The 27,213-nt window shown below is 48.8% G+C and overlaps 1 protein-coding gene across 1 annotated transcript in view; it reads right to left on the reverse strand.

The window, feature by feature from the left end:
• The window catches only part of FAM83H (family with sequence similarity 83 member H), a 573,091-nt gene that overhangs the window by 283,014 nt on the left and 262,864 nt on the right, over positions 1 to 27,213 (reverse strand). The window contains exon 2 of the mRNA XM_069621880.1: positions 9,228 to 9,715. Coding sequence (XP_069477981.1) covers positions 9,228 to 9,683 — 456 coding nt within the window. The 5' untranslated portion in view covers positions 9,684 to 9,715. The remainder of the gene's footprint in view (positions 1 to 9,227; positions 9,716 to 27,213) is intronic.

Consider the following 27,213-nt stretch of genomic DNA (forward strand, 5'->3'; position numbering starts at 1 on the left):
GGAGTTTTTTCGTATTTTCTTTTGTGCTTCTGTAAATAATTAACAGTTGTATTGTGTTGTTTGTTCTTCTAAAATATAAAATCAATAAAATATTTTTTTTAAAAAACTCTAAACAGACTTGCTACTCCTTATAGTTCCTCCGTAATTGCGCTCGACGCACGCGACTAAATTGCAGCGATTTGACATTTTGCTTCATTTCAGCCACGTGTAAAAATATTTGTCTTTTGCTTCCATTACGGAATTCAGTTTTCAACCTGATAACCATCCCTGAATCATTGATAGGGCTGGCCTGAACTGATTTAAAGTATCTCTCACTCACCCTGAACCTCTAGAGGGAATTAAAAGCAATTTTAGCATATTTTTCACTTCATTGCCACCACATTAAAGTATTTTGGGCCTGTGTTTAAAAATCATCCCTGGTGCTCTCAGCTTGCTGGGGGGGAATTGGAACTTTGTATTGCATTTTTGTTGGTATTCTTGAAGACTGTGTGCTCTCCTTCCATTTCCTTATATTGCATAAAGGGGGGGGGAGTGAATTGTCAAAAGAAAAAGTGATCACATTATCTCTTGTTGAAATCATATCAAATTATTTCTGTGTTGCATTCTGTCCCACCTTGCATTTCCTTGAACCATATAAAGCATTCTCTGCTACCTTAGTCCTCTGTTCTTACTCATACGTAACCAAGAACTGTGCTACTGTAGGATAACCTATTGCTGATTACTGCTCATATTCACAAGTGTGCTATCAATTATCAATTTATTTATAAAAGTGTGATATATATCTATTGTTTAATTTTTCAAATGAACCTTTTTAATTTGCAAAACAAACCTACTTCTTGGCTCAGTGGGGTCAGAGGGATTCTAAGAGAGGGGCGTTATACAAGGGTTCATCATCCAGATTATAACTTGTCATAAAAATATATAAATAAGGGTTTCCATCAGCATCCCAGACTAGGCATTGACTTAGCTGTAGTGTTGAGTGAAGCCGTTGACAGTAGGCTCCAGAAAGCACTCAACACTCTAAAAGAGGCAGGGCTCTTAGGTTTCACTTATCCAGAACGGGATTCTTCAAGAAACACTCCAGGCTATTTGGTTAATCACTTTTGATTGATCCTTTCCAGGCAAGCAGGCCTTCAAGGCTTTCATCTCCAGGTGGATGGAAACTTGTATCTTGAATATTACACTGAGATTAAAGAGCCCAATGTCTTGTAACAAAGCCATCATAACCAACAACCAACTCAATACCAATTATCAAATTTCAAAATTAGTTAATTTATTGATATTTTACCAACATGTCATCATTGGGATTCTTTTACTCTCAAAACAATAAACCTAGCAGTGTATTCCACAATACTCGAATATTATATTTGACTAGACATGCAATCAATATATAAAACATTCTTCATCGTCACACATACTACACTAGTCATTCATCACATTCATATAACTCATTCATATCGAACATGCTCCTTCTAACACAAACCTAAAGTGCATCCGTGCTATACATGACATACTTTAGAGTTTGATTAACTGTTTTACCCTTCAATTATTTCAAAGAGCTGTTTTTAAAAAAAACATTTAAGTCCCTGCCCAACATATTTCGTTCTGATAGGCTCTGCGACTAATCGCCATAACTTCATCAGGCACTAGCTCTTTTCCTAACACAATGCTAGGTCTTTGCAAAATTCAAAAACATATGTCCACCTATTGAAATCCCATTTCTCTCATATTGTACTGCAAGGAATTTGAGCTTATAACAAAGCCTGCATCAGTTGCATCTCAGCGTCATGCTCACTGGTAAGTGATTTAGAAGGCAGCAATGTGCCCCCCCTCTGCCCCCAGTGCATGCTATTTGTAGTAAGCACTTGCTGGACACCTAATTTGGTCAAGATGTTCTTCGCAACGTCACATTCCATAAGAGTTATATATCAAAGTGTACAGCACCCTTCATGCTTATTGCTTGGCTACGGAAAAGGCATGGGACACAGGAGGAAGTTCAAGTTACTCAATGCATTGATTACTGTACACCCCAGTCCACTGAAGCTCTTCCTCCACTGGTCACCACTCAATCCCTCATCAAAAGTGCAGTCCAGCTCACAGCTAATCATAAAGGATAAGGATTTGGGAGGGGAGCCTAATAGGGCGTGTGAGGAGGTGGATGATCAGCCTGCCGGCTCTTTCAAGAGGTCTTTTTTAGTTCCTCAAAGGCTGTGCTACACACGTTCTGGCCTCCTGGCCGAGCAGCTGAACACCATGTGGGAAGGGAAGTATGGGGCGGAACAGAGTAGTCCGCGTGTAAATAAGTGGAGGAAACTTCATTACTATGAGGACAAACCAGAAACATTGATCCAATAGGAACATGAAAGGCTCCTCTACCCCATGAACAAGACCCCCCTGCTGGTCTTTTCAGCAGCAGTTCACCAAAGAGCTTTCACCTGGCTGCATATCACCCTTTTAGAACATGGCACCAGCTACTGCTTACTGTCATGAAAGGGGACCCTGATGCTTTTGAGAAAAGCATTCATTACTATCATAACTATACGCATGGCCAGCACTACAGTACGAGATGGGTGCCGCAGGAAGAGGGGGCCAGAGGGTGCCATTTTTTTCCAAAAAAATATCAAATCTAACCCCTTTTTATTTGTGAGGAGAGGCATAGGAGACTTTGCCTGGGGTGGGCAATGCATGTTTGCAGTGCGCAGATTCGACTTTGATAGATCTGAAAGATTTTATCCGAACCAGAAGTTGTGTGAGCCATTTGTAAATCCATGGAGTAACAAGTTAATTTACATAAGATGTTTCCAATGGGAAAAGAGAAATTGCAGGCCCGTACGATGGATGTGGCCATCATAGTGTCAGAGTAAGTGTGTTAGGTTAGCTTGGTGTGAATATGGGAGGATGGAACCAGCCAGCATAGGATTAGAGTGGGTGCTTGAAATGGCCCAGTGTGGAAGGTTGAAGAGGATGTAAGTGGATGATTGTAGGCAATAGTGGGGTTAACGTGATGCATGATGGGTAGCCGCATTGAGCAAATGATACGGGTCATGTCTGTGTGAATCTGTTGTTGGAATGTTGGCGTTTGTATAGAAGAACTAGTTACTCTTACCTTGTAACGTTCTTTCGATGGGATGTTCCTCCGACGTATTCCTTATCTTAGATAGAAATCCTTCAGCTTTGCTGGCCTCGGAAAATTTTTTTCGCCAGAGGGCGCTGCGCGTCGATGATCGCCGAGTCGATGACCCTCGACGGCCTCCGTGCCGACGTCGACGTCATCCTGCCTATAAAGGCCGCGCGCAGCGTCCGTTGCTCAGTTCCGTTTTGTAGTCCCCAGTAATGTTTTTGGATTAGACTAATCACCTTGAAGGAGCATAGGCTGCAAACCCACAGGAAGTCATACTGCGGGGATGGATGGGAGGGTCGATAAGGAATACGTCGGAGGAACATCCCATCGAAAGAACGTTACAAGGTAAGAGTAACTAGTTCTTCGAAGGGATTGTGTCCTCCGACGTATTCCTTATCTTAGATAGACTCCCATAGCAGTGGTATTGTGACTGGAGGCGGGAGTAATAAAAGTTATGTTACCCTTCCAGAATGGACAGAGTGTAACACAGCCTTGCCGAATCTAGTTTCTTGACTAGAGGAGGAATCCAGGCTATAGAATTTGGTAAATGTATGTGCGGACGACCATGTGGCAGCCGCACATATATCTCGAATTGGCACCCCTCTTTGAAGGGCTGAGGATGTTGCGATACCCCTGGTAGAATGAGCCCTTAGATTTTGAGGAGGCTCCTTTCCTGCCAATTTGTAGCACTCCAGAATGGCTAAAATAATCCATCTGGAGATGGTTTGTTTTGTTATTGGAAGGCCCAACTTATGTCCTGCATAACCTACAAAGAGTTGGTCTGCTTGTCTGATCTTAGCCAATCTGCTGATATAAAAGCTCAAGGCTCGCTTAGGGTCCAGCCTGTGCAGTCTCTCTTCCTCCTTCCCCGGATGAGGAGGAGGGTAGAAAGAAGGTAATATAATCTTCTGAGTGATGTGAAACTCCGAGACTACCTTCGGGAGGAAGTTAGGCTTCACCTGAAGAACAACTTTGTCCTTGTAAAAGATTGTATGTGGAGGTTTACACGATAAGGCTTGCAACTCGCTAACCCTTCTAGCAGATGTCAATGCTATTAGCAAAACAGTTTTGAGGGTGAGAAGCTTCAATGAACAAGAGTGTAGTGGTTCAAAAGGGGCACCCTTTAGGAAGTTTAAAATTAGGTTTAAATCCCATAAGGGAACTTGAAAAGGTTTCGGGGGATAAACATTAGTTAATCCTTTTAGGTATTGTATTACCAATGGAATTTTGAAGTATGAAGGCTCCTCTGCAGTGCGCTTAAAGATTGATAGCGCTGCGAGATAGCCCTTAATTGTGCCAACCTGTAGGCCTGAATTAGCCAGGTAAAGTAAGAATGACAACACCATAGGTGTACCACAAGAAAAGGGTTCAATATTCTTTTCTCTGCACCAGCTGCAAAATTTGTTCCAACGGCAGCGGTATAGAGTTTTAGTTGCCGGCCTTCTGGCCGAAAGCAACACCTCCATAACATCATCCGGAAGGTCCCAATCCTTGTACCTCAACCTTTCAGACACCAAGCGTGAAGGTTGAGGGTCTTGATGGCTGGATGGAGAACCTGACCTTCCTTCTGCGAGAGAAGATCCTCTCTGTATGGCAGTCGAATTGGAGGGCAGATGGACATGTCTAGAAGGTCCGGGTACCACGTTCTCCTGGCCCAATCCGGGGCAATTAGGATCATGGTCTTCCGAAACCTTCTCAACCTCCTGATCATTTGAGGAATGACAGGGACCGGAGGGAACGCGTACAGAAGTGGGAACTCCCAGTCCACTACGAACGCATCTCCTAGAGCTCCTCTCGGGGGAAATTCCCTTGAGCAAAATCTGTCGCACTTCCTGTTGATACTGGTGGCGAACAGATCCACTTGAGGGGTTCCCCAAAGGGCGAAGATCTCTTGAAGGACTTCCTGAGCTATCTCCCACTCGTGAGAGACTGTGCTCTGCCTGCTCAGAGCGTCCGCTGTCAAGTTCTTCTCTCCGGCTAGGTGAATTGCCGATAGAGAGATTCCTTCCTGAATTGCCCAAAACCAGAGCTGCATCGCCTCTCTGCACAGTGGTAGTGAGCCTACGCCTCCTCTTTTGTTGAGGTAGTGCATGGCCACTGTATTGTCCGTCATTATTAGGACGTTTCTTCCCCGTACAGACGGCAGAAAAGCCTTCAGCGCTAGTCTGATGGCTCTCAGCTCCAACAGGTTGATATGTAGTCTGGACTCCGATGGAGACCAACGACCGCTGATGGTCAAGTCGTTGGCGTGAGCTCCCCACCCCGTGAGTGAGGCATCCGTGACTACTGTTATCTCCGGCCATGGTTGCCAAAACATTTCTCCTTTCAGGATGTTCTCCCGACAGGCCCACCACTGAAGGTCTCGGGCTACTTTGACCGGGATCCGAAGGAGATCTGTCATCCTTCCTGAGAACTGTGACCACTGAGTTCTCAGTGCCCACTGGAGGGATCTCATTCTCAGGCGAGCCTCCGGCACGAGGAATATGCAGGATGCCATGAGGCCTAGCAACCTCAGAAAGTCGTAGGCTGGGAGATATTGGGCATTCTGAAATCTGATGACCATCTGCAGAATATCTCGAGCCCTCACCTCTGGTGGCAAGGCTCTTCCCAGGGAAGTGTCCAGGACTGCTCCAATGAATTGGAGTCTCTGTGATGGTATCATTTGTGACTTCTTTAAATTGAGGGAGAAGCCCAGCTTGTGAAGGAAGTGGCAAACATAATCTAGTTGTCTCTGAGCCTGTTCCGAAGATACAGCTCTGATCAACCAATCGTCTAGGTAAGGGTAGACATGAATCCCTTCCCTCCTTAGACTTGCAGCCACAACCGACATTAGCTTGGTAAAGACCCTCGGGGCGGAGGTTAGCCCAAATGGCAGAACTCGAAATTGATAATGAGAGCTGCCAATTGCGAACCTCAGGTATCTCCTGTGCCTGGGATGGATCGGCACATGGAAATAAGCGTCCTGGAGGTCTAGAGATACCAACCAGTCCTGAAGCTGGAGGGCCTGAAGGATCTGAGAGAGAGTCACCATCTTGAACTTGTCCTTTCGGAGGAATTTGTTCAATTCCCGTAAGTCTAAGATGGGTCTCAGTCCTCCGTCCTTCTTCGGTATTATGAAGTAGGGGGAGTACCAACCCTTGTTCCTTTCCGCTACAGGTACCAGTTCTATGGCACCTTTCTCTAGCAGGTCTAAAACCTCCTGCAAGAGGAGCGGATCTGGAAGCTTCAAAGGGTTGTTCCCCGGTGGATGACTCTGAGGGATATGTAGGAAGGGCAGGCAGTAACCTTGGGCCACTGTCTCCAGAGCCCAAGCATCTGACGTAATAGCCTGCCATTCCGTCAGATGGTGAGTTAACCTGCCCCCTACTGGTGTTCTGTGAGGGGAGACCTCAGAGTGGTTTTGAAGCGGCTGATGCAGTTGCCGAAGGTAAAGTGGCTCCTGCTCCTGCGGGTGCGGCTTTCTTTCCCCTACCCCGTCCACCACGGGTAAATCTTCCTTGGCCTCTTTGAGCCGGTCGTCCTCTGCCCTTTCCATATGAGGAATAGTAACGAAAGGACCGTCCTCTCCACGATGATCCCGAAGGACGAAAGGTATTCTGACGGATAGCAGCTCCCAATGACTTGGCTGCTGCCTTGGACGTTTGCAGTTTTTCCAAACTGTCATCCGCCTTCTTTCCAAAGAGGGTAGAACCGTCAAAGGGCATATTCAAAAGCCTGGTCTGCACGTCAGAGGCAAAACCAGACTTCCTCAACCACGCATGCCTGCGGATTGTGGTACTTGCCGCCATGGCCCTGCTGATACTGTCAGCAGAATCTAGGCCAGTTTGTAGGGTCTCGCACATCGCATCTTTACCATCCCTGATGATGTTTAAAAATGCGTCCCTTTCCTCTCCTTCTTGGAGGCAGTCAGCCGCTGATGAAGCGCACTCCCAAAGGGTGTGGCTGAACCTAGCGAGCGTACAGGTCGCGTTAATAGACTTTAACGCCATGCTACAGGCAGAAAAAACCTTCTTAGCCATGGCATCATACTTTTTGTCATCCCTATCCTGCGGAGCAGTGGGGTATGCAGATGTGCTGCCTGATGAGGTTGCAGCCTGTACAACTAAGCTCTCAGGAGTAGGGTGTTTTGACAAATATTCAGGGTCAGAACTAGCCACCCTGTATTTTGTTGACAGTTTTTTATTTACTGCCGGGATAATTTCCGGCGTTTCCCAGTTTGTCAAAATCCTTCTCTGTAGAGCAGAGTGAAATGGAACCACAGGATCCTCCTGTGGGCCCTTGTCCAGTATGTCAGTGAGGTCATCCTGCTGAAAGGCAGGAGAAGGTGCAGACCAACCCATAAATTCTATGATTCTAGACATCAGAGCTCTATATGGAGTCTCCGCATGTTCTCCTGGGTCTGGTTTGATAAATTCTGCTTCAGGAGAAGTGTCCAAGCCACTAGCTTCCTGAAGTGCATCCTGAAGATTTTTTAATCTTCTATCCTCAGAGGCGAAAGTCTCTGGCTCTGGTGATGTGGTCCTCTGTAAATCAATATCTTGGTCTGAATCCTCCCTTTCCTCAAAAATCGAGGTTAAAGGGGGATACTTTGGTTTTTGGAATGGTATAAACCCCATTTCCAATGCAGAAGGAGCCATCATCACAGGCCTTGAAAACGTCGATGTCGTCGACACCGACGTGAAAGTACTCGAAGGCGCCGTGAAAAGCGTCGAGAAATGTGTACTAGGCCTCGAGGAACTCGAAAGGATCGGAGTCCTGCTCGAGAACGACGTCGACGTTCTCGGCGTCGAGTCGGAGGTCTTTTGTCTAACCGTTGGCTGTGGAGTAGCCGTGGTTCTTTCCTTCACCGGCGTCGATATCGGCGTCGACGTCGGCGTCGACTCGATCGACTGATGCGCCGATGAATCCTTCGACAACGGCGTCGATGGCGCCGACCTCTGTTTCGAAGGAGTTTTCGACGATGGCGTCGATGATGCTTTATCTCCCGATGGCTCGAGGCGCTTTCGGGTTGACTTTTCCGCCGGGTACTGCGACTCGCGGCGTTTAGATTTTTTGGGTTTTTTACCCGGGGTATCACCCTCAGCTGTCTTCGAGGGGGACGAGGCCGCTTTCTCGAAGACGCTTAGCATCTTTTTCCTGAATTCCTCCCACTCAGCTTGCGAGCTGCGTTTTGTGGGGCAATGAACTCTCTCAGGAGAACTCGACGAAGATGACGAAGGGGATCTCCTACGTCTCTTCTTCGAGTGTCTCGATGTCGACGAGTGGTGGGAGCCACTTCGTGATCTAGATCGAGAGTGTTTTTTATGGTGAGGAGACGAACGTCTCGACTCTACCGAAGAAGCTTTCGAGGAAGTTAAAGTTGACCTACCTCTCTCGAGCTTCCCCCTACGCTCCTTCAAGGCTTTCGCCGTCATGGAAAGGCATTCCTCACACTCCGAACTCTGGTGCGTGATTCCCAGACACCACAAACAGACCCTGTGAGGGTCCGTCAACGACATTTTCTTCCCGCAGTCTCGGCACTTTTTGAAACCGGACCGAGGGGTCGTCGGGTCGGAGGAGGATGCCATCGATATCGAGGTTAAATATTATATACGTTATCTGACGAGAACTGAGCAACGGTGTTCCGAGGCACAACGAAGCGCGGAAAAACGGAACTGAGCAACGGACGCTGCGCGCGGCCTTTATAGGCAGGATGACGTCGACGTCGGCACGGAGGCCGTCGAGGGTCATCGACTCGGCGATCATCGACGCGCAGCGCCCTCTGGCGAAAAAAATTTTCCGAGGCCAGCAAAGCTGAAGGATTTCTATCTAAGATAAGGAATACGTCGGAGGACACAATCCCTTCGAAAGGTGGCTTTCCGGAGGGTATGTTGTGCTGTGTTGCTGCGTGTATACAGAATGACAAGGTAAAGCGAGATGGCAAAGAAAGATGACACACAAAGCAACATGCCTGATTTAGAACTAGGTGAATGCGTCTTGCAGATGTGTAGCACATGCCTTAATCCCACTACCCTATACAGTAAACAAAGGAAAGAGCACCCAGGGGCACCCCCAAATCATGCAACTTTGGGCTCTGGGAGTACATCGCACATCACTTCAATGTTACCTGTTGGGCAGATCGGATCATCCTCCTCGCTTCCTCCTTGATGCTGGGATTGTCTGGTGGAGGTGGGTGAATCAATGTGGTCACCTCGGTCCCCTGAAATCCAAAGTTCATGGGCCAGCCAAGATCCAGTTCAGGGGCGGCCATGTCAGAGTGCATGGGCCAGTAAGTGCCAGAAGAGCCGTCCACGTCCAGGTCACTCGTGTACACAGGGTCCGTGCCAGAGGGCTCCTGCGCTGCATACTGAGGCTTCTGCAAGTGTTTGGTGATGTGCTCCACTTCAGAGTCACAAAGAAAGTCCGGGAATCCTTCGTCCGCCAGGAAACCAGTGTAGCTGTCCAGCCCCTCTTCTGCCAGTTTATCAATGGCCATGCGGTAATATTCCTTATAATGGGGCGGCAGATAGTTGGGGTCCAGGGGATTGTCCCCCTGGGAAGAGCTCTGGGACCGGCGTGCCATGGCTCAACAGCACAAGGGGACACAGGCTGAACCTGGAGATGAGAAAACAAAAGCATTTCAGTTAACAAGTGCGCAGTATAAACAGCCCACAACATTCTTAAAGAGGAAGCGGATCACAGCCTTTTGGCTTTAGTTTTGGAGATTAAAGTGAAACCTATAAGCCAAAACTATTGAATTGGAGTACAGCTAGTAGGAAGATGGAATATGAGGCGAGACACAGTTTGTGGGTGCCGTCTGGTTATTTATTCACCCACTGACTGCCCATGGTGATATCACCTGCCAAAATCGAGCATTGGGCCTCGGGGGTGGTGTGGCGATCATTGCAAAAAACACCTGAAACTGTTCCGTGCACCATGTGACTGTTCTTATGGTGAATTCCTTCATCTGAAAATGACTCCCACTGCCCATAGCTATATCAATGTTGTATTAGACTACCGTCCTCCAACAGACACACCGACCTTTAATGAGGAACTCATACATATTCTCAAAAGATTGCATGGCCCAAATTGCTTTAATTTATTGGTTGGCGATTTTATTGGTGGCATAATAACAGCTCTGATAAAGATATGATATTAGAGGCTGCACTGAATAACATGGACTATCATGTTATTAATAACTCCCTAGCTCATGTTAAAAGTCACAGCCTTGACTGGGTAGTGGTCAGGAACAAGTCTGCACATATTTATAACACAACACATTGTGTCTGGTCAGACCAATACCCCATAGTTTTTCAAATTATCCTACAAAATCCCCCTTAAAAAGAAAGAATCCAGCCAAATTGATTAAAACAGGAACCTCAAATAAATTATGACTTGTGACCTGAAAGAATGTTTGAATCATATCATGGCCTCAACCACAGATTCAGATTCTCCAACAATCCTTGTGGACGTTTTTAACAACACCATATGCTCCATTTTAGACAAAGTGGCTCCAATCCAAAATAAATTAGTTGGAGATAACACTACCCATCAAAAATGGTACACACAAGAACTCAAATTAATGAAGGAGAAAAGAAATGCAGAGAGAAAATGCTATAAAAATCCTCCAGAAATAAACAGATCCAACTGGAAAGGTTTAGACAAAATATATAAAACTGCTATCTGTGATGCCAAAAAGAACTTTTATAATCGACAGATTGAGGAGGGCACCAATAATCCAAGGAAATTATTTGAAATCATCAAAGCCTTAGCGAAATCAGGAAGCTCATCCACGCCTCATTCCCCCAACTAACCAAGATTGCCTTAATAAACAGCAGGCTTTTGGGGCAAAGATAGATAAGGCCGCTCCAAGATTAAACGCGATTTGGAAAAAGATCTACCTATTATACCTCCTACCTCTGATGCTGCACTTAAAGAGGATTGTGCTGCATTTGTCTCCCCCCCGCATCACCACCTGTGACATGATAAATACGTTGTCCCCACTCCGCCCCTCGCAATGCCCAGAAAATATAATCTCACCCAACTTTATTCTTGAGCATAAAGAAATCTTTGCCTCTTTTTTTGTAAGGTTGGTTAAGTCATCTTTTTCTAACAATCATGTTCCGGACTCTATAAAAAAAAGGTTAATATTACACCGCTGATAGAGAAACCTGGCCTAGACACTAAAGACCCAAATAATCTAAGGCATATAACAAACTGTAATTTCCTTTTAAAGGTCCTAGATAAAACTGCTACCATTCAACTACAGTCTTTTATAGAAACATCGAACATTTTGCATCCACGACAATCTGGCTTCTGCCCCTGTTACAGCACTGAAACTGCCCTCTTGGACCTCCAGACCCACATGCTGAACATCGCAGACAAAGGCAAAACTGGAACGCTTGTGCTGTTGGATTTATCCGCAGCATTCGATCTTTTAGATCATGATCAAATTCTCCTCACTTTGAGAGACATAGGACTTTGCAGCCCAGATGCCATCACTTGGGTACAGTCTTTCTTATCCCATTGGACCTCCAGAGTGTGCTGGGAGATTCGACCTCGCCCCTAGTCCCTATTAACTGTCGGGTTTCACAGGGAGCCTGCATTTCCCCTTTGCTCTTCAATCTTTATATTGGGCCTCTATGTGATCTGCTAGATGAATTAGGAATGTTCTTCAGCAATTATGCTGATGACACTCAGTACTTGAGCTCACAGGGGACTATGTCTCTGATGCCATCAATCCGCAAACTATTTACAGTCACACTGAAACTTGGATGAATGCCAACTGGATGTGTCTCAATGGGAACAAGACTGAGCTCATGATTTTCGGCTTGGCAGGTATTAGATCTAAACTTGACCACAGATACAATTTGTTTGACATTCACGACTGTAGTATTGAAGTTTCCAGAAAGGTCAAAACTCTGGGCTTCAATCTAGCTCTTTTCGTTAGTGCCTCGAAGAAAAATATACAAGATTTACAGGTGATACAAAATGATGCTGTACGCATTATAAAAGGTCCAGGAGAGAACATATCACTCTTTGCCGGCAGGATCTACATTGGCCTCAGATGCGGCTTGCCTACAATTCAAGGCAGCAATACTGGTCCACAAGTCATTACATGACTCTGTGCCATTTTACATCAAAAATTTAGTGTCTCCCCCTTAAGAAAACCGTGATCATCCACATTAGCACTAGTGGAAATCCCAGAATTCAAGCTTGTCAATAGCTCAGGAAGATCTTTCCCGGTTTCCTGGTCCGATGCACACTGCTGGCCACACCTTGGATGCTCTTATCTCCACAGACATTCCTCTCTATTCACCTCACCACACCACTCTCATGGACTAATCACTCTCTTCTCTCCTCTCCTCTCCTCTCACTTGAAGGTTTCCTCTCCTTTAGCACAGAAACATCCGGCACTGCCTCCTACCTTCAAGGTCATCCGACTAATGAAAAACGTCTCAGTGGCTGCCTTCGCCTCCACCTACTCTCCTCTGCCTACTTTTGTGGCTGACTCCCACCCTGCTACAGCCTTCTATAACTTTCACCTTTCCATCTCCAATACCGTAGACATCCTTGCCCCCGCCATGGGGTTCTGACTGAAGCCTGCCAAAAAGTGCAACTCTTGGTACAACTCTGACCTGGCTGACCTTAAACGCAAGTGCAGGGCAGCATAACGGAAATGGGGATCTTCAGGCGCACCCTCTGACAAGCTGGCCGAACTTTTCAAAGTCTGTAATGAACTGGCCAATTTTTCTGCAGCCTCGTCCTCTACTGCACCGCCCCAGGCCCTTTGCTCGGCCTTGGCTACACGCTTCACCACCGAAACACACTTCATCACCAAAACAAGGGTCATCCTGTCTTCTCTCTCCTCCACACCCACTCATGCACCATCATCTCCTTGGCCACCTCGGCCGCCCCCACCAGTCCCCTTCTTCTCTCCTCCCTCTCCCGTCACACCTGAGGGTTCCATGTAATAATGCCCCCGCAAAAATGTGCCCTACCAAAAAAGTTGCTGTGTTTTGCACTGACATTATTACATTTTTTTTTTTTTAAATGGCATCAGGGAACATCCAGACAACACGTCCCCATACATAATGTCACCATATATAATGTTGCCAATCGCTTTTCCTGGCAACATTTTGTATGGGGACATTATGTATGGGGACATTATTACCAGATACCTACCTGAGGAGGTCTCTAGACAAGTCTGGTCTATGAAAGCTTCTTCCAAACAGGTGGACCCCTGCCCCTCCAAAACCATCATGAACAACATTGACTCGCTAGCTCCAGCCTTGACAGACCTCTGCACCCTCTCCTTTGCCACTAAAGTCTTCCCCACCTCTCTCAAGCATTCTCTTATGCACCTTCTGCTCAAAAAATCATCTGCCGACCCTACTATTCCAGCTAATTATCGCCGGATCTCCATCACTCCTTTCCTGGGCAAACTCCTGGAGACGTTGACTATCTCTCAGCTTACCCTCCACACTGAATCTGTTGGTTGTCTCCATGACCATCAGTCTGGCTTTACAGCATTCAGAGGCACAACAACTGCTTTCTGAACACCCGTGAAGACCTGCTCTTAAACCTTGACTCTAACTCTCCCTCTGTCCTCATTCTTCTTGACCTCTCCTCTGATTTCAATACAGTAAACCACAACATCCTGATCTCTGTGAGACCCTGGGCATCACTGATCAAGCCCTGGCATGGCTAGCATCCTTTCTCTCTGACCGTCCTTCCCAGGTAGAACTCGGTTCCTTTCTCTCTGCTATCACTCTCTCTACTTGTGGTGTCCCCCAGGGATCTAATCTATCCCCTTGGTTTTTCAATGTCTACATGGCCCCTTTGGCCCATACGATCTCTGCCTTCACCTCCAACTTTCAGTGTTATGTGGATGACACACAGCTCTCTTTCAGGCTACCCTCAGCCTCTTCCTCCTCCTCGCTCATCCCGAACTGTCTGTCCGCAATTTCAGTCCTGCTGTGCTGCTAATGATCTGTGCCTTAATGCCAATAAGACAGAGATCATCCTGATAGGGACCCCTGCTCATGTGTTCCCACTTTCACTCTGGCGGAGCCCCCTTGGTCCTGCACCTTCACCCACTAGTGAGGCAAAAGATTTAGGGGTCATCTTCAACTCTACTCTCTCCTTCTCTTCTCACATCTCCGACATGTCCAAAAAGTCCCACTACCAGCTGCACCTCCTGAGAGTTATTCTACCTTTTCTTACCTTCCCTCAGAGGCTCACTGTCTCCAGAGTCCTGGATCTATCCAGACTGGACTACTGCAACAGTCACTTTTTCAGTCTTCTCACCTCTACTCTTCGCCCTCTTCAACTTATCCAGAAGAGCGATACTAATCCTTGGCCTCAAACCCAGGGACTGCATCTCTCCAGCACTGAAATCCCATCACTGGCTCCCTGTGGCTGCAAAGATCAAGTTCAAGTCCCTCTACATAGTCCATAAGGCTTTCTGGGGCCGAGGTCCCTACTATCTACAACACTCTCTTCCTCATACTCTCCTTACAGAGCCCTCTGCTTGGCCTCCTCTAACTCTCTGCAGGTGAGCCGCTTTTCCAAACAGAGATTTGGGGGTAGATCCTTATCCTCTGCATGTGCCTCCCTCTGGAACAGCCTACCTGCCTCTCTCCGTCTTGAGCCGGACCTTCTTAAGTTCCGGAAACTACTCAAGATATTCCTCTGCTCTTCCTCTCTCCCTCTGCCTTGCTAACCTCCTTTCTCTTTTCTCCCAATTCCCTCCTTTGTTCTCATCCCCAACCTGTTCAGTCAGCTGACTGGTCACCTGGTGCACCTCCAGAGCCTCACAGTCCCAGGCTCCCCCGCCAGTCCTGCATTTGCCTCCGGGCCTCTGCACTCTGCCTTGCATTACTACTTACTGCACTCGGAATATGTTCCATGAGAGGGGCACCCACTCTGCACTTAACCCTGGCCCCTGCTGAACCGGTGCACTTGTCCCCCTCCCCCTCCCTTCTGTCTTTGCACTTGCCCGTCATTGAATGTACTAGGCCTAGCATGCACAGGAGCACTGATGACCAACCTTGTTTGTCTTGTATGTTTCGTCCCACCCCTTTCTCCCCCACTCGTTGTCACGTACTTATACTAGTAGAAATGCCCTGGCCTAGTATGATAGTTATTGCTGTTAGATCATTCGGAATCTTCAAGGCCTAAGAAGGATGACGATGATATCCCCTTGTTCTCTGTTCCCTTCCCATCTTGAAGGACTTCACTTGTGTATAAGCGCTTTACAAATATACAAATTCCAATTACAGCTGCTAAGGTCTGGAATTCTCTTCCTCTGGATCTTCGACTGCTAAAGGAATTGAGTACATTTTACCGACAACTGAAAGCATTGCCTTTTCACTAAGACTCCATTACCACATTCTGCTAGTCCGGTTTTCTTTTTGTGTTGTTCCGTGTGTTTTTGTTGGCGCCCTGATTCCTGCGGGTTTCCGGCACCATATATAAACAAATGAATACATGAATAAAATGGTCATACTAATCCTTATGACCAATCCCACCCACTACGTGCCTCTCCCGTACAAAACACCTTGTCTTGGGATCTCTTTAAGCTAGTTTTTTTATAAAGCAGGAACATCAAACTTTGTGCTGAAAGTGCCTGCTAGTGTTATTTTAAATCAGTCTTCGGGGAGTTAATGGCTTAATAGGGGTGGTCAATGCGCTATTGGTGTAATAAAAATTATCGAAAAAGACAAGGTGTGAACGGGGCTACGGGGGGGGTGGTGTTTGCCAACTATTTAAATGGTTATGCCCGAGCAGAAAGGGGTGGGCAGGCAAATCCAACAGTATTTTATTTTTTATATTTTTTTAGCAATGGGTTAGTGAGCACTACCATCACACAAAAAAAAACACTGTTCGGGTTTGCCTGCCCACACTACTTGTTTTCTTTCGTATTAAAGTAATAAAAATGGTTTCACCAAGTGTGACTTCACCACTTGATTTATAATCAAGAATGCAAGTCCTTCACTGAAGTACAGTTAAATACAAGCCCTGTTATCATATGCCCTGGTAGTCCCACTATTTTGCAGCTGCTACCATAAATGGGAAGTCAGAACCATTTCTGCGGTGCCTGGTAAATGCCTTGTTCATGCCTATGCAAAAGCCAAAACTGTTGGCATTGCCAATGCATGTTTTTCAATAGTAGATGGCCAGTGCTCTTTCCCGCTAATGACAGCACAGGGTACAACATACTACATACTAATGACTTGGAACACTTGTTTATTGCAAAGTTAGAAACGGAAGCAGTAGGGCGGGGCCACAGTAATGAGCCCTGCAGCATGCCTGCCTGCTTGCCTGCCTCCCGTGCCCCCTGCAGCCTGTGCCGAGTCGAGGCTCTGGGCCCATGCCGCAAGAGGCTGCCCCGAGTAGTTTAGAGCAGGCAGGACGGGGCCGCCTCCCCTCACACAGGAGGCGCTCGCTCCCAGGAATTCGCATGTGTGTCTCCGGAAGGCCTGTGTTCCCTTTGACGTGCCCTGTCCTGCTGCAGGGCCGTGCACTGTGCACACACACCCACGCTGTGCGAGGAGGCGGGGCACACATGGCGGTTGCTATGCACAGAGCCTGGCTCCCTCGGGCAACACACAGAAGCGGGTTTGGCTGCACCAGGCTCTACATGGCTTTCTATTGGAGAATCACAGCGACCTTCAAACGAGGCTTTATTGGTGTGGCGTCAAAAACTCGATTGAAATAAATCGAAATGAAAAAAAAACGATTTAGAAAGACCGAACTGTCACGTCCCTTCCGCACAGGAGTGCATGCAGGGCCTGTCCAGGAGTCGGTGGAGACACAGGAAAGGGGGTGTAGGGGGGTGGGGGTATCGCCTATGTTTGTGTCGGGAGAACGGGGAATGTTTGTTGGGGGGGCAGAAAGGGGGCGTGTTTGTGTATGTGGGGAAACGGTTCCCACCGCAGGTCTAAGAAATTCCGCCAGTACGGGAGAGGGTGGGGCAGGGGCAAGGCTGAACTGAGAGGTTGAACTCCCTCCCCTCCCCCACCGAACCTCCCGTGGATCCAGGAATGTGATATTTCCGTTTTTCAAAAAGTGGAAATAGACAGAAAGAAGCGTTTTATTGGCCGAGGCTCTCCGATAATCGCCCGCCATGGCCATGCTGGTGTGCAGGCTCACCTGAGATAAGGGGCCATTACTTGGGTCTGAAACCTGTGATTTCCCCCACGTTTTGGACTGACTCCCATCCCCCACCATTGACTATGCTGGTCTGATAGGAGTTGTAGTCAAAAACACCAGGAAAAGCAAATGTTGCCTGCCACAGCCCCCAAAGGCCCAAACACTTACCATTTCTGCTCGGGCAGGTGACCCAAGCCGCACCACTGGGGCAGAGCTTAACATCTGGGTGAGGCCCGGTCCGCCAAGTCATCAGGCGTCCATGCAGCCAGAGGACCTGTTCCATGAAGTCGCACTGCCTCCCACATCCGGCGGCGGGGTGACCTGACCAATAAGACCCCAACCTTTCGTCGTCATAGTCATCAGGCTTCCATGCAGCCAGAGGACCTGTTCCATGAAGTCGCACTGCCTCCCACATCCGGCGGCGGGGTGACCTGACGGGGTGACCTGACCAATAAGACCCCAACCTTTCGTCGTCATAGTCATCAGGCTTCCATGCAGCCAGAGGACCTGTTCCATGAAGTCGCACTGCCTCCCACATCCGGCGGCGGGGTGACCTGACCAATAAGACCCCAACCTTTCATCGTCATAGTCATCAGGCTTCCATGCAGCCAGAGGACCTGTTCCATGAAGTCGCACTGCCTCCCACATCCGGCGGCGGGGTGACCTGACCAATAAGACCCCAACCTTTCATCGTCATAGTCATCAGGCTTCCATGCAGCCAGAGGACCTGTTCCATGAAGTCCCACTGCCTCCCACCTGCGGTGGGGTGGCGGGTTGTCCTGACCAATAAGACCCCAGCCTTTCATCGTCATACACATGGGAACCCTCTGTCCAAGGAACTTTCCCAGAGAGCCTCTATTTCATCGTGCATCCACCAAAGCCTACTGGTTTCTCAAAGCCTGCTTTGAGCTTAATGTAAAAGCGGTGCTCCAAGTTGCCAGGAGAGACCATAAGTGCGAACAGTTTGAGGGCTGCTAGCTCAGGTTGACTGGGTCCAACGTTTGAAGGAGCGTCTCATATCGTAGAGGACAACAGATCCAGAAAGAATCCCATGCCAGCGGGGGAGGTCTACCACCGGACAAGAGTGAACTGGCCAGAAACGCCACTGTCCACAGTTACTCACAGGGATCTGTAAGAGAGCTGCATGGCAGAGATTTTTAGCTGGAGGATTTCCGGACAGGCCCGAGTTACCTTCCTATGAATGGGGATCTTATGCGAACTGCGACGGGAGGAGAGTGAAACGATTCAAGTAGCAGCTAGAGTAATAGATTTACTCCTTCCTATTGGGTCAATGCACCTCCCTGAACCTTCTACTTTTAATTAGGTCTTTATCCCCGCTCCCAGTATCACCCCGCCCCATGCAGAAGAGTAGGCCTGATACAAACAGCAGCAGTCACACAAGAACAAGCCAGGCAACGCTGACTAACAGGGGTGTCACATATACAGTGGTGACCGAAGCGCTCAGACTAGCAGCCAGAAATCCCTCGTACAAGCCTTGCTGACATAAGGCTCAAGGCCATTGCATCTGCAGTCACACACGGGACAAGCCGGGCAAGGGGAGGACCTCTCAGAATAGCACAACGCTAACAGGGGAAGGCTCTTGTGTCACATACAGTGGTGACCAAGAGCCAGAAATCTCTCATCTAACCTTTGCTGACATAAGGCTCAAGGCCACTGCATCTGCAGACACACAGAGCACAACCCGGGCAAGGGCAGGACCTCTCAGAACACCACAACGCTGACTAACAGGGGAAGGCTCTCATGTCACATACAGTGGTGACCAAAGCGCCCAGACTAGCAGCCAGAAATCTCTCATCTAACCTTTGCTGAAATAAGGCTCAAGGCCACTGCATCTGCAGTCACACACGGGACAAGCCGGGCAAGGGGAGGACCTCTCAGGATAGCACAACGCTGACTAACACGGGAAAGGCTCCCGTGTCACATACAGTGGTGACTAAAGTGCTCAGACTAGCAGCCAGAAATCCCTCGTACAAGCCTTGCTGACACAAGGCTCAAGGCCATTGCAGTTTACAAAACGGAATTCCCAGACAGTTTTTTGGGATGCTCGTTGTTTTAGGAATTGCCGTTCTGTTTCTGAAGGACCAGCTGTCTGAAATTGGGAGAGGAGGATTGTGCTCTCGTTGGGCGGAAGCGTTATGCTTATTATAGACCCTTTGTTTGAAGACAGGAGCATTATGGGAAATATTCGCTGCTCTCACTGCAAAACCTCTTCTAACTGCCCTGTGTACTTTCTAAAAGGAGCTCGAGTTGGAGAACAAGACCTATTTAGGTTTAGAGTCTTTCTAGCACCGTTACCCTTTGTGAAAAACTCTTACTGCCTGGTATTTGTGGCAAATATCCGGACTTGGGGTTCTCAACAGATGGAGGGATGCCACCTCAGTGCCAGGGTGTACTGCCCTAACCTGCATTGTGACAGCCACTAATCTAGCAGTTCAGAAAACATGGTCTACTTAGCCAACATACAGTGCCCACGTGACTTGTGCTTCATGTGCAAAGCCTGTCCCAGCATGCAGTGCCCACGTGACTTCCTCTTCTGGACGGCTTCATGGGCAGAGCCTGTCCCAGCATGCAGTGCCCACGTGACTTCCTCTTCTGGACGGCTTCATTGGCAGAGCCTGCCCCAGCTTGCAGTGCCCACGTGACTTCCTCTTCTGGATGGCTTCATGGGCAGAGCCTGCCCCAGCATGCAGTGCCCACGTGACTTCCTCTTCTGGGCTTCATGGGCAGAGCCTGTCCCAGCATGCAGTGCCCACGTGACTTCCTCTTCTGGAGGGCTTCATGGGCAGCGCCTTTCCCAGCATGCAGAGCCCACGTGACTTCCTCTTCTGGACGTTTTGTCCCAGCATTCTGGACCTTGCAGTGCCCACGTGACTTCCTCTTCTGGGGTTCATGGGCAGAGCCTGTCCCAGCATGCAGTGGCATGCAGTGCTCACGTGACTTCCTCTTCTGGATGGCTTCATGGGCAGAGCCTGCCCCAGCATGCAGTGCCCACGTGACTCCCTCTTCTGGAGGACTTCATGGGCAGAGCCTGCCCCAGCATGCAGTTCCCACGTGACTTCCTCTTCTGGAGGACTTCATGGGCAGAGCCTGTCCCAGCATGCAGTGCCCACGTGACTTCCTCTTCTGGACGGCTTGTCCCAGCATTCTGGACGTTGCAGTGCCCATGTGACTTCCTCTTCTGGGCTTCATGGGCAGAGCCTGACCCAGCATGCAGTGCTCACGTGACTTCCTCTTCTGGATGGCATCATGGGCAGAGCCTGCCCCAGCATGCAGTGCCCGCGTGACTTACTCTTCTGGAGGACTTCATGGGCAGAGCCTGCCCCAGCATGCAGTGCCCACGTGACTTCCTCTTCTGGGCTTCATGGGCAGAGCCTGTCCCAGCATGCAGTGGCATGCAGTGCTCACGTGACTTCCTCTTCTGGATGGCTTCATGGGCAGAGCCTGCCCCAGCATGCAGTGCCCACATGATTTCCTCTTCTGGAGGACTTCATGGGCAGAGCCTGCCCCAGCTTGCAGTGCCCACGTGACTTCCTCTTCTGGACGGCTTCATGGGCAGCGCCTGCCCCAGCTTGCAGTGCCCACGTGACTTCCTCTTCGGCTTCATGGGCAGAGCCTGCCCCAGCATGCAGTGCCCACGTGACTTCCTCTTCTGGAGGACTTCATGGGCAGAGCCTGCCCCAGCTTGCAGTGCCCACGTGACTTCCTCTTCCGGACGGCTTCATGGGCAGCGCCTGCCCCAGCTTGCAGTGCCCACGTGACTTCCTCTTCTGGACGGCTTCATGGGCAGAGCCTGCCCCAGCATGCAGTGCCCACGTGACTTCCTCTTCTGGAGGACTTCATGGGCAGAGCCTGTCCCAGCATGCAGTGCCCACGTGACTTCCTCTTCTGGACGGCTTGTCCCAGCATTCTGGACCTTGCAGTGCCCACGTGACTTCCTCTTCTGGGCTTCATGGGCAGAGCCTGTCCCAGCATGCAGTGCTCACGTGACTTCCTCTTCTGGATGGCTTTATGGGCAGAGCCTGCCCCAGCATGCAGTGCCCACGTGACTTCCTCTTCTGGAGGACTTCATGGGCAGAGCCTGCCCCAGCTTGCAGTGCCCACGTGACTTCCTCTTCTGGACGGCTTCATGGGCAGCGCCTGCCCCAGCTTGCAGTGCCCACGTGACTTCCTCTTCTGGAGGACTTCATGGGCAGAGCCTGCCCCAGCATGCAGTGCCCACGTGACTTCCTCTTCTGGAGGACTTCATGGGCAGAGCCTGTCCCAGCTTGCAGTGCCCACGTGACTCCCAGCTTGCATGGAGATGCAGCAAGACCAAGTGCTCTTTTATTGGGCTCTGGAAGCCTGTTCACACAAAGGTACAGCGCTGGATCAGCAGTTCTGATAAATGGGGAGGCCAAGATTAACACAGTGCATTTACTAAACGGAAAGAAGGCAATTCTCGCGCCAACAAGGCTGCTTTTTAAAGGAGAACGTTTCACATTGCAGAAGTCTAGTTATTCATAACCTGTGGTACGAGTACTCGTGCAAGGTCATAGGCAGAGTAGTGGCGTGGCCATTCAGCGCGTCATGCGTTGCCCTCCATGTCACATGAGGTTCATGAAGTGCTGCCTGGGCTAAAGGCGGTCATTCTCCAGGTCCGTCGTGGCAGGTGTGTGAAGCGCCAGTGGTCCAGATTGGGTCTTTGCATCAGAAGACATGCAGTTTTACTTTATAAATCATGCTAGTAAGTAAAGTCAATGTATCGCGTGTCGCAGTAAAAAAGTAATACGTAAAAAGTACACAGCTGTTTTTTAAAATTACATTCGCACCCCAGTGCCAGTGGCCCGCACATTCCCAAGCATCATTTAGTCCACTCATTCCGCCCCCATGCGGCATTCTCTGACTTCACTTTCAGGCAGACTGCAGTGGACATTCTAATATCCCACAAGTACACCTTGAAACGTCGACTTTCTAAACAGAGACTCCCTTAAAGGAGACTACTAAAAGTCGACCGCGACAAGGTCCACTTTCCTCCTTTTGCATTGTATGTGTCCCTTTTGAAACTGGTCCTCTCTATACGTGTCTGTTTTTCTAAATAATGGAGGACAGGGGGGGGCGGTCACACTCCCACAAACTCCTTTCTCCCTTCCTTCTCCGGCCCCTTCCCCTACTCCTTTTTTTAGTAATTTAATTGCACATTGGTTCCGAAAAGCTATTTTATAACAATTCTCTGTTTTTGAAAACCGTTGGCATTTAGCAGTCTCACTTCAGGGTGTCAATGTGTTTAAAGGTGATTTTTTTTGAACCAGATACCCCATTCCACAGTCTCAGAGCTAATTGAGGAGGCCCACTTGATGCCAAAACTCAGAACCAATAGAAATGAAAAGAAAAGGGAGAAAAACTTCCTCCCAATCAGAGCCCAAGAGGGTTGGTAAAAGGGGAGAAAGATTGCAGGAAGGCAGTGAGGAGTCGTCTGAAGATGCAGGAGGAAGCTTCGAGGTGCTGTACTTAGAGGCTGATGGACACTCTCGGAAGACCGCTTGTACATGACCAACCTCTTGAGAAACTTGAAGAGCCTCTGAGGAGTACTGAAAAGCCTGATAAAAGCCTACACCTTACGAGGAATGCAGATATTGCTAAAAGGTGCCCAGAACCGAGAGTGGCATTGAGACGTTTTAGAGAAGTGCCCTGGACCTGAGAGGGGCGTTTGGACATGTTATGTGATTGCGATTTACACCGCCCACCGCTGCCAATTTCATGGTCTCCAGGCGCTCTGGCAGATCTGAAAATGAAGGAGGAATGGGGGTGTTTAGTTAGTGGGATTGGGAGGGAAAAGGGCAAGAGAGCTTTGATGTGCTGTTGGTAGCTTCAGTTCGGAAAAACCGGTCACTGTGTGGTGGTGTGTTTTTAGTTGGTAGACGTTATGTGCTGTTTGGTGTATGAGCGTGAACGTGAATGGAGTGATGTGTGTGCAATTAGTTTAGTTTCTTGTTAGGTGTTACGTAGTGTGTGCAGTTTGTGGTGGTTTTAGGTTTTTGCTGCAGTGGAGGTGTGAGTGTGTTTTGTCCTGTGTTTGAGGGTGAGTATGCAGGTTATTGGAGAGTTTTTAGTAGAGTTAGTGGTACGGGTGTACCGAAATAAGTCTTCGAGTAAGAATTTGGCCATATTCAAACTGAAAATGAACTATTCAGCTTTGGTCGAATAGTTAATCCATTTTCACGCGAAGCCAAATAGTTTCCTATAAAATACATTAAGTACTGCTTTGATTGTGCCTGGAATCATCCAGACATGTCATGTTAATCCTTTAAAAGGATCATTAAATAAATGCTAGTCACTTTTTTGATTGAGTATAGGCAGAGCAGAGGTGTGAAAGTGCAAACGTAGTCCCCGCCCTTCATGTGCTGGACAGACAGACTTTGGCCCTGATTGATAGAACGCTTTCCAATGGGGTTTTGCCATTGGAATTAGGGCCTTAATATGATGGTTTTGCTGGGGAGGGGTGAGCTGAAGGAAAACACTTTGAATGTGCAATGAGATGTCTCTGGTCTCCCCTATATTTTGCAGTCAAAAACCATTGAGCTGGAACAATAGTTTACAAAGTGGCTATTGGAAAATTGTGAAAGATCAGGCTACCCTCCACCAGACTGGGCGGGTCTGGGTGCAGAGAAGATCTTGTAGCCATCAGGGAGGAGAGTGTCAAAGCTCATGACAGAGCTGGCCGTGAACCATGTCTCAGTAAGACCAAGGACATCAAGGTCTAGTTCTTCAAGGATGTGGCAGGTGGCAGGTGGCAGATGTCAGAGGAGTGTTTGTGCTGGTTCATTATGCTGTTAGGGCCCTGGCTATGCCAGGGAGGAGGTCCAGAAGGAGCTGCTGGCTTTGAAGCAGATTCTCACTGGTGGGGTCATGTAGCTCTAATCAGTCAGTCAATGTCAGGCTTAATGTCCTTGGCTTATGCGCTGGTTCATTATACTGAGAGGACCCTGGCTATGCCAGGGAGGAGGTCCAGAAGGAGCTGAAGCAGAATGTCACTGGCAGGGACATGCTGATCTAAGCAGTCAGTCTATGTCAGGCTTAAGGTCCTTGGCTTATGCGCTGGTTCATTATGCTGTGAGGGCCTGGGCTATGCCAGGGAGGCGGTCCAGAAGAAGAGCTGCTGGCTTTGAGGCAGATTCTCACTGTTGGGTGGGAGTTATGTAGACCTTCTTGATGCGCTGAACAAGGTTTCGGCATGTCAGGCTACAGCAAAGCGATATTTTAGTGCATTGGAGCCGAGAATTGGTCTTTTGGGAAACCTTCAATGGAGTGAATCGGAGCATGGGTTTAAGAGGAGGCCACACAAGGACAAAAAGCCTTCTCCGACTACTAGGAATTCCCACATCGCCCCCCCCCGTACCCCCATGCACTCCTACATCTCCTAGATGCTAGATCTCTCGGATGCCCTGGCGCCCCTCACACAGCAACGTACGGCTTCTCTAATCATTCACACACAACACTAGGGCTGCTTCCTGCGCTCTCCTGACAGCACCAGATGCTGGACACACCAGGTAATGCAGCCGTCAGGCTCACTCTGCAAGTAAAGGGGAGCCCGCGTTAGTTAGTTGGCATCACCCTGGTAAGATGCTTAGGTGGCATCAAGAAATCCATGGAAAGTGTGAGTGCCAACCAAAGGCCCCATGAAGCAGCGCTGTTCTACAGTGGGTGCCTTACAACTCCTGGTGGTAGTGCTACTGTAAGGCCAAGGAGTTCCTCAGAACCACGACAACAGCGCGACGAAGCAATTGGGTCATGCAGCGAGCGCTCCACAAATAAACACACCTATGGCGACCGAAGGGGCTTAGAGTGAAAAAAACAAAATATTGCAGCATTTGATCGCACTATAAACTTTACACTCCGATCTGAAACGCACAAGCCACGTTCATTTTTAGCAAGGCCCCCCACAACCTGCTGCCTTCCCAAAACCACGATGTGATCATGTGAAGCCATTAGGAAATGTTAATGATGTCATCCCTGGGTAGAAACTGGATGATGCACAAGAACTTGTAACCTCGTACACCAGTCATGGAAATAGTCCAGCATACCTACTAGAAGGCCCGCGAGTACCTCTGCCAGGGGACCACTTAACCCTTCTCATGACTAGACCATCATTCAGAGGAAGATGACGTACCTTCCGAAATGCCACCACCTCGCTGACCCCAGTTATTGGAGGAAGAGGGTTGGCAAGGCAGAGGGGTCTGTGCAATCCCTTCTGGAACACACCCTGTCCATAATGACCCACTTACCCTAGCCTCTCACGAGCACTTTCAATGCGAGTAGTGCAAGTGATTCATTCATTCTGCTAGACTAGAACTGAGCTCTCTTCTATGGATCTAGAGTCGTTTATACTTAAAGCGAGAGCTTGTGAGCACCACCCTTCTTCATGGAGTTTTGCACAGGAGTGCGCTCTCACTTCTGCTGGATTCTAAAAGACCCTTTTCTCCCCAGCACTGCCTATAGCCACACGTATTTCTTACCATCTGGGACAGCATCTGTGCTCACAAGTTGGAGGTGCCTCCAAATAATCAAATCCCAGCCCTTGTCAGTACTGGCTCGGTCTTGGTTCTGGCGGCACGTGGGTGCTTCTGGCTGTACCTATCCTCTCCGTTATGGGGGCTCAGACTCTTCGGCCATCCTGCTGCTGACTCTACACATACCTTTGGTTCTGAGAGGCTCAGAATTGTGGGCGGCACCCTTGCCGTTTCTGACAGCATCTATCCTATTCTAGTGGTCTGTTGCTTTTCAAATGCCAGATTGTCCTACTCCCCGGTGCTGGGGGTCTGCCCCCCCTACCCGCCCTCGGTCTTCAGAACCTGCTCTTCCTATTCCAGACTATTTAAACGTTTCTAGGTTTCAATGGATGTAACTCAACTGGCACCCTCGTCCTGTTCCCCACTGAACCCAGACCTTTGATTCTGGGAGTCGCATCCTTGCCATCCAGGACTGCACCTAGAGCAGAGTTCTAGGCGTCTCAGATTATTAAAATGTCAGGTATCCTCACTCTTAACATTACCCCTGGCTCTCGACTGAGGTGCCCCGCAAGTACTCAGACCCAGGCCTCGTTGAACCTATCCAATCACTAAGAAAAAGCGGACCTCAGTCCTAAGTATGTCTAGATTCTCGGTTCTGGTGGGATTTAAATCTTCTGCCATTCATGACTGAACGCGCAGTGTGCTTTGGGGGCGGGGGGCGGGGGGCGACGGGCATACTGAGTGCCAGAGAGTGATGTTCTTTTCCTCACTGCACAGACACAGGCTGAGATTCGGTTCTATGAATGATCTCAACACACTATTTTGATCGGGAGTATACCACCAAATTTGTTAAACCCATTTTATTACTGCGAAATGCAGGGAAGACTACTGGCACCCCACCCCTCACCTACCCCACCTTACTCTATACCCAACCCCAAACCCCATCAAAATAAATGCTGTAAAAACAATTTAATTAATGTAGAATAAATAAATGCTAATACATTCTTTTATGTTTTTACTCCCGATCAGATTCGTGACTGCCCCTACACTCATCTCATGCCAGGGCTATTGCCTCTGCCAGTCTCTGCTTCTCTAGAGTGGGAACGTTCTATCCACTCTGCACTGCAGCAGAACAGTCAGCTCTGGGCTGCCCCTACACTCATCTCATGCCAGGGCTATTGCCTCTGCCAGTCTCTGCTTCTCTAGAGTGGGAACGTTCTATCCACTCTCCACTGCAGCAGAACGGTCAGCTCTGGGCTGCCCCTACTCATCTCATGCCAGAGCTATTGCCTCTGCCAGTCTCTGCTTCTCTAGAGTGGGAACGTTCTATCCACTCTCCACTGCAGCAGAACGGTCAGCTCTGGGCTGCCCCTACACTCATCTCATGCCAGAGCTATTGCCTCTGCCAGTCTCTGCTTCTCTAGAGTGGGAACGTTCTATCCACTCTGC

This window comes from Ambystoma mexicanum, chromosome 5q (genome assembly GCF_040938575.1).
Source record: "Ambystoma mexicanum isolate Mex_15411 chromosome 5q, UKY_AmexF1_1, whole genome shotgun sequence".
Taxonomy (NCBI): domain Eukaryota; kingdom Metazoa; phylum Chordata; class Amphibia; order Caudata; family Ambystomatidae; genus Ambystoma; species Ambystoma mexicanum.